General features: G+C 43.2%; 1 protein-coding gene across 1 annotated transcript; it reads left to right on the top strand.

The window, feature by feature from the left end:
- Positions 1 to 3,827: 3,827 nt before the first annotated feature.
- MSS51 (MSS51 mitochondrial translational activator) lies at positions 3,828 to 8,086 on the top strand (the record flags this gene model as incomplete). Its single annotated transcript, XM_080640226.1, has 6 exons — positions 3,828 to 4,066; positions 4,847 to 5,002; positions 5,590 to 5,714; positions 5,932 to 6,498; positions 6,799 to 6,892; positions 7,220 to 8,086. 6 exons carry the CDS (start codon positions 3,828 to 3,830, stop codon positions 7,437 to 7,439), a joined length of 1,401 nt encoding a protein of 466 aa, XP_080496352.1. The 3' UTR covers positions 7,440 to 8,086.
- Between the last annotated feature and the right edge of the window lie 4,605 nt (positions 8,087 to 12,691).

The raw sequence follows: 12,691 nt of genomic DNA, 5'->3' as shown, positions 1-12,691 counted from the left end.
AGTTTCTGTATATTCTTTATTTTAGACAGTGTATGCTTAATTTCTGACTGGTCCTTTTCCATTTTTTTGGCATTCTCATTAAGATCCTTAAAGGTCTCACTAAGTTCCTCAGAGGTTTTTAGAAGATTCTTGAGTAACCTTATAAATGTGGTTCTGAACTCTATGTCGTCCAGTAGTTTGCTTTCCTCCATTTCTTTCATTCGTGACATGTTTCTTTGTCTCCGCATTTTGGCTGCTTACCTGTGTTGATGGAGTGGCTTTGTGTGGTAGGTGACCTATAGGGGCCAGTAGCTCAGCCTCCCCAATCACCTGAGGTGGATGCTCTTGGTACACCCTTTTGTGGGCTGAGTGCAAAATCTTGGTGTAGTTAAGCCTTGATTGCTGTTGGTACACGGGGAGGAATTGACCTCCAGGCCAATTGGCTGTGAGGACCCGCTGTGTCTATAATGGAAGAACTGCTGCGCTGGAGACATGCTTATGGTGCAGGACTTGTTTCAGTGGGGCTTTGGTGCTCACTGAGTCTGCCTCTTGAATGTGTCACTTATGGATGTGAGGAGTTGAAATCAGGTGTCTCACACTGACCACTAGGTACACTGGCTTCTGGATCTCCAATGGGGTGCAGGTTAGCTACTGTCTGAGGCTACCCAGCAGGCACTACAGCAAGAACTACAGTTTTCTCCTCTGCTTGGTGTTTGGAGGTTTTAGAGCTGTCTGACTTGGGCTGCAAGTTTGCTAGGTTAAGCTGCGATAGGGCAGGCCATTCATATGCTAAAGCCGCTGCTTGGAGCTTGGGTGGGTTTGTAGGTTGTGGGGGGCGGGGTCTCAGGGCGTCACTAGGCTAGGGCGTGGCAAACAGCGATGGCTGCCAGTTAGCCGGCTCTGCATCTCCAACCGCATCCCCACGTCCCGCACCCCAGCGCAGTAAACAATTATTCCTGCGCGCAGCTCTGCAAGCAAGCCACCCTCACTTTCCGACCCGATGGCAGACAGTCCAGCTTCTCCCCATAGGAGTTTGGGTCCCCAGCGTCTCCCCAGAAACTGGATTTCAGAGTAATCGGGAGCTTGTCTCCCTTCGGGTTGAAAAAAGCAACACCTGCGCCAGCCCGGATGGCGTGCCTCCGTACCTCAGCTTTTCAGCGCTTGTGCACCTCTCAATGCTCTTTTCTCTTTCCTTCTAGTTGTAGAACTTCCACTCAGCCAGCTTTCCCGTGGTTCTGGGTGATAGACATTTTGTCTTTTAGTTGTAGTTTTGAAATTGTTGTGCGAGGCAGCAGTTTAGGTGTTTACCTACGCCGCCATCTTGGATCCTCTCTCCCTATGTGTTTTTATAAGATGTAATTTTAGCTCTTATGTTTAGGTCTTTAGACTCAATCATCAAGCTCAAACCATTCTTTTTCATTAATTTCACAGAATGTTCCCATCTACATTTCTATGCTCATGCTCTTCTCTGTGTTTAGAAATCCTTTTTTTCTATCTCCTTGTATTAAAAGTACAGTATTACCATCTTTCATGGTCTCTTCTAGAAATTTTCAACCTTTTTAATCTCATGGCACACATAAACTAATTACTACAATTCTGCAGCACATCAAAAATATATTTGCTGATCTGATAAAAAAAATATATAATTTTGATTCATCCACATTGGATGGCTATTGTATTGGTTGTTGTCATTTTTAAAATTGACAATCTAAGGGAAGAAAGGTTAGTGCCCTTGACAAAAGAGTCCAGTATTGCATTTTAAAAATCCTTGTGGCACACCGGTTGAAAATTGCTGGTCTATTCCAACTGCTCCCTGCTTTCTATTTTATTTTATTTTATTTTTTTGCTCCCTGCTTTGTAAAGTCTTCCTATGAAGAGACTCACTTCTTCTGATCTCCTATTAGTGCTTTAGTTTCACTTTTCTTATAGGCTATCAATACAAATTTCTTTTCTAAAAAAGTATGTCTCTCTGTTTTATTTTTTTATTCAATTTCAGAGATTTCCCAATTTTGCTTTCATATATATATATATATATATATATATATATATATATATATATGCCTTATACTATAGTTTAGATTTAATCCCTCTAGAAGACATTTAGATGTTAAGTATATTTTTCACAAGTTTTTTCATTATAGTATTTTGTACATTATTTTATATGTTTATAAATAAATATATATTTAATGAATGGATGATTTTATTTTTGTCAGTGTACTTCTTTTGGTTTACTCGGCACTCGGAGAAGGAATGGTAAGCCAGGGAGGGAGGCCATCACAGAGTTCCTGCTGGGTAGGGGGTGGGTGTTGGTGTAGGTATGGGTGTGGTTTCGGGGTTAGCTCTACTTCAAAACTCACCAGCATGGCTCAGTGATTGAGCGTTGACCTATGAACCAGGAGGTCACCGTTCAATTCCTGGTCAGGCACATGCCCAGGTTGCGGGCTCGATCCCCAGTTGGGGTGTGCAGGAGGCAGCTGATCAATGATTCTCTCTCATCCTTGATGTTTCTATCTCTCTCTCCCTCTCCCTTCCTCTCTGAAATCAATAAAAATATATTATAAAAAAATACAAACTCACCTCTTTAGGAAATTTTTCTCATAATTTGCATTACTTGCGTTGACTATGTAACTCTTAGCATTCTGGTGCTCATTTAATTTTCATGTCTTGATTTATTGCCTATAAATGTGATGATAGGCCTTTTAAAATGAATGTTTTACTTTCCCAACTAAATTAGATTGATTTGTTCAATTAAATAGTAGTTTGCCATAGCCCAAACTTCTGTTGCTTTTTTTTCTCTTTTTAGTTGATTTTTTGAAATACACTAATATATGAATACTAGAGGCTCGATGCACAAAATTCATGCAAGACTAGGCCTTCCTTCCCCCAGCTGCTGGCCCAGGCTTCCCTCTGGCCATCAGCAGGCAACCAGGACTCAGGCTTCTCTTGCAGCCCTGGCTTTGTCTGGAAGGTGGTCCGGAAGGATGTCCAGTCTAATTAGCATATTATGCTTTTATTATTATAGATTATTTTTGTATAAAAAAGTCTAAAGTTGCCTTTAAGTATAAAGTCGCCTTTGATCAACTCAGTTCCTATCCCAGTGCCTCTTCCCCTCAGTTAATCACTGTTATTGATTTTAGAGGAGCCCTGTCAGACCTTTTTTTATGCATTACTTACAGACATATTTATATTTTTACTAGAGGCCTGGTGCACAGATTCGTGCTCCCTCTCCCAATCCAGGACCCCTTGGGGGATGTTGGACTGCCAGTTTTCGCCAGATTCATCAGTCTGTTCCATGTTTCCATGCCTGTGCATTGAGTGCCTTCCCCCTGATGGTCAGTGCACATCATAGCTACCAGTCGAATGGTTGAACTGTCGTACAGTTGCTTAGGCTTTTATATATAGACTAGAGGCCCTGTGTCCTCTAGCAATCTGGGACCCCTCGGGGGATGTCGGATAGCCAGTTTCGGCCCGCTCCCCACTGGCCCATTCAGACAGGAGGGAGCCCGATTCCCGCAGGCCTGATTCAGACAGGAGGGAGCACGATCCTGGGCATTGAGCATCTGTCCCCTGGTGGTCAGTGCATGTCATAGCGACCAGTTGTCTTTCGGTCTCTTAGGCTTTTATATATATAGATATAGAACTTCATATGTAATATTTCCCCCTTTGTTTTTCTTTGTAGTGATCAATAATCAATAGATCAGAAATAAATCTTACTGATACCTGGGTCTGAAAGACTAGAATGAGAAGTGAAAAGTCAAACATATGAAAACACATCCTATGTATCCAGCTTGCAAAATTCCACTCTATATCTTGTCTACATATAGTCCCCAGGTATCAGTGGACAGGCCATGGCTCCACGGCCCCGGCGACGAAGGCACAAGAAATCTTCCTCATCAGTGGCTCCCACAGTTGTGACCCCTCCCACAGCTGTGACCCAGCCTACAGCTGTGACCCCTGTGCCTCTGACCCTCTCAAAACCTGGCCCTAGCATTGATGCACTTGGCTTCTACTACTTGGACAATAATGTTCCTGGCCTATCCCAGCTGATTCTTCAGAAGCTGAACATGAAAAGCTATGAAGAATACAAGTGAGTAACTAGCTCTGTGGAAAAGCAATATGTAGTCTCTCTTAGAAATGATTTCAAAAGGTGGAGAGGGAGTATAACTTGGGAATAATAAAGTATTTGCAACAAGGGATTTTTCTCATCCTGACTTTTGCCAGTTCATTACTATAGAAATTAAAAATATAATTTGCACCATGGCTGGTGTGGCTCATTTCGTTGGAGCATTGTCCCATACACCAAAAAGTGACAGGTTGGATTCCCAGTCATGGAACATACCCAGGTTTCAATCCCTGCTCAGAGCATGTGCAGGAGGCAGCCAATCGATGTTTCTCTCACATTGATGTTTCTCTCTCTGTCTCTCTCTCACTTTCCCTTCCTCTCTCTATAAAAGTCAATAAAAAAGAAAGTAAAAATAAAAGTGCCTATTAAAAAAAAATATATAGCCGAAACCGGTTTGGCTCAGTGGATAGAGCGTCAGCCTGCGGACTGAAAGATCCCAGGTTCGATTCCGGTCAAGGGCACGTACTTTGGTTGCGGGCACATCCCCAGTGGGAGGTATGCAGGAGGCAGCTGATCGATGTTTCTCTCTCATCGATGTTTCTAGCTCTCTATCCCTCTCCCTTCCTCTCTGTAAAATATCAATAAAAATATATTTTAAATATATATATATATATATGTATATAATTAAGTCAAAATGATGGGAGTAGGTAGAAATGCAGTATATAGGAGGCAAGGGAGCAGTCAGGAGAGACTTTGGAGATACTCTTTTTCCTATTGCTGTACCTTTTCATGCTATCTCTGCAGGTTGGTGATAGATGGGGATACTCCTGTATCAGGCTTTGGATTTCGATGCCTTCAAGAAATGTTCCAGAAGATGGAGGACACATTCCGATTCTGTGCTCACTGTAGAGCACTCCCCAGTGGCCTTTCAGACTCCAAGGTCCTCCGGCACTGCAAGAGGTGACTAGTCAGGGGCTAATAGGAGAGAGATCCAGAAATTACCCTGTTCTAAGACCTCATTGTAAGAGGAAAGGTCAGCGTTTTCACAAAAACTTAAGGCTTACTCCTCATTTTATGTGATTCAGGCCACAGACAGATTAGAAAAGGGTTGGGCTCCTGCTTCTTTTTGGTGCTATGGGGAAGTCAGACAGAGACCACAGTACTATTCTACTTCCTCCTCTTGAGTACTCAGGGGATAAGACCATAATCTGTTCTGGGGAGGTTAGGGTTGAGACATACACATGGTAAGGGGCAGCCACAAACTCCTGGAGTTATTTTTTCTTTAAGGGATGTAAAAAGTAAGTTGTTGCAGATAGAGACTGAGGTGTTACTCTGACCCAAGAGAAAAACTACATTCCCAGTCTTTCCTGCCTCCCCTTTTAATTTAGTCCCCAAATTTGGTTGCAAATAGCTGTCATTCCTCTCTCTGCCTTCCTTACCCAGTAATCTTTCTTCCTAGGAACAGGAATATCAATTCTCTTCCCCAGATATTCTCCCAATCACCTTTGAAATATAGGAACAAATATTTCTGGGGCTTCTTCTCTCAGGTGCAGAAATGTCTATTACTGTGGTCCAGAGTGCCAGAGGTCAGATTGGCCAGCACACAGGAGGGTTTGTCAAGAGCTGCGTCTTGTAGCTGTGGACCGTCTCATGGAATGGCTTCTGGTTACAGGTGGAGTGGTGGTGTTGGGGAACTCTGCCATAATGGTCAAAGTTTGTTGTTCTTAGAGAGAGATATGAAAGCATGTTGTTATGAGGGAAAAATGAAGAACCGAGTGGGCCAGGGTAGTGAGGCCGTCCTGGTCACAGAATGGGAGAATGAACCTAGAAGGAACATTGAAGCCAGGGAAGAATTAGGTCACTTCTTTGTTGTTCCTTGTTTCCTGCAGGAGATTTTGTCCTACCCTCAGGACCCTGGCCACGGCTGGCTGAAGTGGTACAGGGCTGGGACACCTGGTTTTCTATGCGACGCCTACAGCTAGATGTTACACTGGATGCTGTGCTAGGTAGTCATGCCATGACCGCACTGTGGGCCAGTGCAGGAAGGCCAAGGCCAGACCCAGATGTCCTGCAGGGCTCTTTGAAGCGACTCCTGACAGATGTCCTGTCACGGCCTTTGACCCTGGGCTTCGGGCTTCGGGCCTTGGGGGTAAATGTGAAGAAGACTGGAGGGAGCACAGTGCATGTCGTTGGTGCTTCCCACGTGGAGACCTTTCTCACGCGCCCCGGGGACTATGATGAGCTTGGTTACATGTTTCCTGGACACCTTGGCCTCCATATAATAATGGTGGGTGTAGACGTTGCTACTGGCTTTTCACAGAGCACCTCAACTTCACCTGTGGAAGCTGGCACAGTTCAGCTTAGTGGCCATAGGGGCCTCTACCATAACTTCTGGGAGGAGCAGGTAGAGACTGGACAGACAGCCCATCCAGATTTGGTGGTGGCATTCCATCCAGGTAAGAGTGGTTCAGGGGAATACTGGGTGGGTTCTATGGGAATTTTCTATTCTGACTCTTGTATTTTCTATCTTTGGAGCCACATTCATTAGGTCAGGTTAAACACAATATGATGATGACCTTGTTGATCATTAGCTTTATGTGCTACACCTGGGTTCAGAATTTTCCATTGAAGAACCTGGGGTGGGAGATAGGGGTAAATGAGCATTAGCAGTGAGCAATGTGAAGGTTAGGATGGACACAATCAGAGAAGTATCTAGCTTACGGTCTACCTCAGCCATTCCCCTCTCTATTCCATAGGTTTCCATGCTTCGCCAGACTTGATGGAGGCTTGGCTGCCCACCCTTCTGCTACTTCGAGATTATGAAATCCCTGCATTGATTACTGTTTACAGGTTTGGACCTCTTCCTATTTGTGACACCTCCCTGACTCACTCAGGCCTCTATTTATATAGAAGAGCTAATTTCTTTCTCCCTTGCTCATCTTCTGCCTTCTGGTGAGGATTTTCTTTCTTCTCACACTTGGCTTTCTTGTCCCCTTGGAACAAAGGCCTATGTTAGTAAGTTGGTAATTAGTGAGACATCTGGGAGGGAAGGATAGCCTTTGCCTAGTTTAGCCTCAGGTAATTTGGGGGCTTGATGAGTCCAGAAATGTCATGTTCTGAGCACTTTCTCTCCTATCTCTCTTATCAGCAGAGCAATTTTTCTTCTGTCTCCCTTAGCCATCAGGAGTTGGCAGCCTCTTTGCAGATTCTGGTGGACTTGGATGCACACATCATTGCCTATGGAGCCAACCCTTTCACGTCCCTCAAACCTGAACAGGTCTATTCCAACCCCAACAAGCAGCCAGTTTACTGCAGTGCCTACTATATCACATTTCTTGGAAGCTCCTGCCAGCTGGATAAGAGGCAGTTGGAAGAGAAACTAGATGGTGAGGATTAAATAGCTGAGCCACATTCTCACTGGATACCTAGAAAAGGGGAGGTTGGTAAAATTACCCTGCTGATGCCAGTTTATTGGCAACTTTGAAACCTCATTGTCCAGGTAAAGCTTCTAAGCAGCATGGGAACTCCTATATGATGTGACTCATTTCTGAGAGGTTAGCCACAAGTAGCTTCTGGAGTCAGGGTTCTAGATTTGGTGTGTGGCAAGAGGCCTTGGTGTCAGTCTTTCCAGAGCCGAGAAGCCTAACAGTTTCCTTTGTGCAAGTTATACCTTTTGACTTGAACCAGATGGCACCAAGGAGAAGCATGGCACCTTATTTTGAAAGACTTCTTATCCAGTAATTTGGTCTAAAAAATGGAGAGGTGTTAATGACTTGAGGTGGTGCAAGAATGGGCAAGTCAGAGAAGTGATTGGGAACCTGGGGAGGTTGTGAGGATTGGCACAGTGTTCTATTTCTTGGCATGTTCAAGATAAGTACCTCATGTTTGTAATTTCTGTTGGGGACTTTTAACCCTAGAGCAAGCAGCTTTTTGCCCTGGCATTATATTTTAGATATTCCAGTTATATCAGACTTTACTTAAATATACTTGAGTTATTTGTTATCATCTGGTCTATACCATAATAAACTCAGTTTGGGGCTTCTTAAGTCACTTGTTTTTATCTTATTTCCTATTCACTGGCAAGTATTACTTGTCTACACACACACCACCTCACAATTGGAGGATTCTCTCTTGTCAAAAGAGTGATTAACATCAGCTCCCTGTTCAGGCCTGCCAGTCTACCACACCCTGTCTCATGTCTTCCTTCTTCTTCTTCTTCTTCTTCTTTTTTTAAATACATTTTTATTGATTTCAGAAAGAAAGGGAGAGGGAGATAGAAACATCAATGATGAGAGAGAATCATCGATAGGCTGCCTCCTGCATGCCCCACACTGGGGACTGAGCCTGTATGTAACCAGGGAATGTGCCCTGACCAGGCATCAAACCATGAACTCCTGGTTCATAGGTTGACGATCAACCACTGAGCCATACCAGCTAGGCCTGTCTTCCTTCTTTTATCACACTCTCAGGATTAGGATATTCCCTAGGTATTCATTCCTGCAACCTTGCCAGGACCGCAACACCCCACTCCCAGCCCTAACACACACATATGCATTCTTATTGCCTGCTTTGATAGGGTAATGTCAGAATTCATTTATTCATTCAAAGTATTTAGTTAGTGCCTATCATGTAAAAGGTACTGTATTAGGGCTTTGGGGATATACAAAGTTGAATGAGACACTGTCCTTATTCTTAACCTAGGAAGGGAAATATACATACATAGATATCTTTATTACAAGATGTAATGTGGAATAAAAGTCTTGTAGTACTAAGGAAATAAAGTAAAAAGAAGAGTCACTTTGCTAAGGTGAAGATTTTGTGAATTAGAAACAGATGGAGGGCAAGGCACTTCATATGAAAGGAATGCTAGGAGCAGAAACATATCAGAGGTATTTATTTTAGGGCACTTTGGAGGATTAGCATAAATTAAGTCTGGAAGGTAGATTGGGACCAGATTATAGGCGCATAGCCAATAGGTCAGCTTTATATAGATCCTGAGTATGAATCCTGGGGCAACCATCAAATATTTTGTGCCTGTGGAAAAGCTAAACTTCTTTTTTTTTTTTTAAATATATTTTATTGATTTTTTACAGAGAGGAAGAGAGAGGGATAGAAAGTTAGAAACATAGATGAGAGAGAGACATCGATCAGCTGCCTCCTGCACGCCCCCTACTGGGGATGTGCCCGCAACCCAGGTACATGCCCTTGACCGGAATCGAACCTGGGACCCTGCAGTCCGCAGGCCGACGCTCTATCCATTGAGCCAAACCGGTTTCGGCAAAGCTAAACTTCTTTAAGTTTCCTTAATTTCCTCATTTGTAAAATGGGGATAATATGTAGTACCCAGAGTTTCATTAAGAGTTAAATGAGAATGCTTGCAAAGTTGATGTACACACCCCTGTTTCAAAACTTACTTCAAAGAATGGTAAGACAACGTGGTACTAGCATAGGACAGACATAAGTCAATAAAATAGTACATAAAAGTGTTTACAGTTTAATAGGAGAAGACTGACACAAGCAAGGGCAGAATAATAGAGTTATATCTCTAAAGTCAGCAGATTAAGTGAAAAAAACAACAACACACAGTATCTTCAAAACTACATTGAACCCGGCCCATGTGGCTCAGAGATTGAGTGTCGACCTATGAACCAGGAGGTTGAGGTTCGATTCATAGTCAGGGCACATGCTTGGGTTGAGGGCTCAATTCCTAGTAGGAGGTGTGCAGGAGGCAGCCAATCAATGATTCCCTCTCATCATTGATGTTTTAATATCTCTCTCTCTCTCTCTCTCTCTCTCTCTCTCTCTCTCTCTCTCTCTCCCTCTCTCTCTCTCTCCCTCTCTCTCCCCCTTCCCCTTTCTCCTTTTCCCTTCTTCTCTGAAATCAATAAAAATATATTTTTTAAAAATACATTGAAAATCCCATAGGATAACATTACATTGAATTCCAAGATATCCTTATCTCAACAGTCCATCAGTTTTTCCTCCAGTATTGGAAACAAATCTCTGTTTAGTTCATTACCAGATGAAGTAGTTTGCTTGAGTTTTGGGGGCCCTGTCGTAGTCAAGCAAATATCTATTAAACATTTATTACTAGACTCTAGAAATATCCCTGTTCTCAAGGAGCTTACATTGTAGTAGGGGAAAATAAAAGTAAACATGCAGAATATCAGATTTTTTAAAAGTGCTATGAAGAAGGTTAAATAGAATAATGAGTGTATATAACTGGTAGTCTGTTGATAGCAGTGGTGGCTACTAATGTTAAAATGTTTAGAGAATACCTACCTCTTTGAGGAGATGGATAACATCTGAGATGATACATACACTGAAGAACATTCCCAGTAGTAGCAATAACAAGTGCGGAGATCCAGAGAATCTCTGGTATGTTTGGAAGACCAGTTTGACCAGATTTAGTGATTGAGAGGGAAGTTGAAGAGGGATGAGGTCAGAGAGGTAGGCAGCGGCCAGATTACAGAGGACCTACTAGTCCATGGCCAGGAAGTTGGATTTTATGCCAGTTCCAGTGGCAAGCTGTGGAGGAGTTTAATCAAGGGAATGATCTGACCCAATTTATCTTTTAGAAAAATTAAACAGGGTTATTAACCTCAGCATTATTCACATTTTGGGTTGAAAAATTATTTGTTGTAGGGGCTATCCAGTGTATTGTAGAATACTTAGTAACATCCCTGGCCCATTTGATATTAGTAACACCTCCCCACTCCAGTTGTGACAACCAAAAATATCTTCAGATACTGTGAAATGTTCCCTGGGGGCCAACCTTACTGCTCTAACTGTACAGAAGGTAGACTCTGACACGATGGAATGCTCCATTATGAGGAGCATAATGGCTCCTATTTCACATGAATTCTGGAGCAGATGACGATCTTCAGAGCTGTTTTGTTTTGTTTTTGCGAAGTTTATGTGGTTGAATACAGCAGGTAAGTTAAATGCCCGTGTGCTATGACCGCTGTTGAATGTGCCACAGTAGACATCTGTAAAGGTTTAGTTGGGTGCAAAAGGGGAGTAACCATGTCTCCCCAGGGGAAGGGAAGGAACAGCAGGAGGAGGTCTGGAAACGTTTTTGAAGCAGGAAGGAGGTGGACAGTCTTTGAATTGTCTTAATAGATGAATAATTGTTCAAAGGCAGGCCATGATTTCTAGGCAGAGGAAGCATGAGGAAAGGAAGAAGGACGAATTGAAAGGATGAAGTGGGAAATCTAGAGGGAGTGTCTGAACAGGCTATTGGATATTTGGGCCTATAGCTCAGGAGAGTGGGCTGGAAAGAAGAGGTTTGGAAAATATTCTCTTAAGGTGATAGTTAAGGCAGAGGGAGGAGTGGGGATGAGATCACCAAGGGAATAGTGCCGATCGAAGATGGGTAAAGACAGGCTTCTTAGGGAGTGCTTAAATCCCGGAGGCCTCTCGGGGCATATTGGACAGAAAGCCCGCTATTTGCCAGATAAACAAACTGGTAGGATCTGAAGAAAAATGCTGGGGACCCAAAGTGTTGTGCAGTTTATTTAAATTTGACAGTGACTTTCCTCAAGTGCCTTTCACGTCAGTCCTCTTTTGGGGACATGTATATCTTGCTCTTTCCACTTAAAAAAAGTTTCCCCCCAAATTATAAGAGAAAGTTTATTTAGAAAGTTCCACAAGTAGTAGAAGGGCCCTTGGGACTTAGGAGAGAGAAAGGCAGAGGTAATGTGCCTAGGGGGAAGAAGAAGAGTGGGGAGGGAAAGGCTCTGGTGTGCTCCCTAGAGAGAGAGCATGCCCCACTTAAAATTTTAACCTACCCTATCCCACTCCCCTGAGGAAGCTTTTAGGTAGAGAAGCATGTAGAGTAATAGGATGATGGTTTTCAAACTTTAGTGTGCATCAGAGTCACCAGGAGGGCTTGTTAAAACAGATTGCTGGGCCCTGGCTGGGTGGCTCAGTTGGTTGAGCATTGTCCCCTGCACTGAAAAGTTGCTGGTTCGATTCCCAGTCAAGGAACATACCCAAGGTGTGGGTCAAACCCCATTTGGGGTGAGTGTGGGAGGCAACTGGTTGATGTTTCTCTCTCACATTGATATTTTTCTCTCTCTAACATTAATTAAAAGAAAAAACCACAAACAACTCTGAAAAAAACAAAACAGATTGCTGGGTCCTGGCTGGGTAGCTCAGTTGGTTAGAACATGATCCTTATACACCAAGGTTGTGGGTTTGATCCCAGTCAGAATCAACCAATGAATGCATAAATAAGTGGAAAAACAAATAGCTATTTCTCTCTCTAAAATCAATCCATAGGCCTGACCGGTTTGGCACAGTGGATAGAGCATCAGCCTGCGGACTCAAGGGTCCCAGGTTCGATTCCAGTCAAGGGCATGTACCTTGGTTGCAGGCACATCCCCAGTGGGGGGTGTGCAGGAGGCAGCTGATTGGTGTTTCTCTCTCATTGATGTTTCTGGCTCTCTCTCCCTCTCCGTAAAAAAATCAATAAAATATATTTTAAAAAATAAAATCAATCCATAAACTAAAAAACAAAAACACCAACAGATTGCTGGGCTCCACCCCTAGAGTTTGATTAGGTAGATCTAAGGTGAAATCCAATAATTTGCATTTCTATCAAGTTCTCAAGTGATGTTGCCAGTCTGGGACCACAACTTGAGAACC

This window comes from Plecotus auritus (genome assembly GCF_963455305.1).
Source record: "Plecotus auritus genome assembly, chromosome: 9".
Lineage (NCBI taxonomy): Eukaryota > Metazoa > Chordata > Mammalia > Chiroptera > Vespertilionidae > Plecotus > Plecotus auritus.
This window is presented reverse-complemented; position numbering and strand designations above follow the sequence as displayed.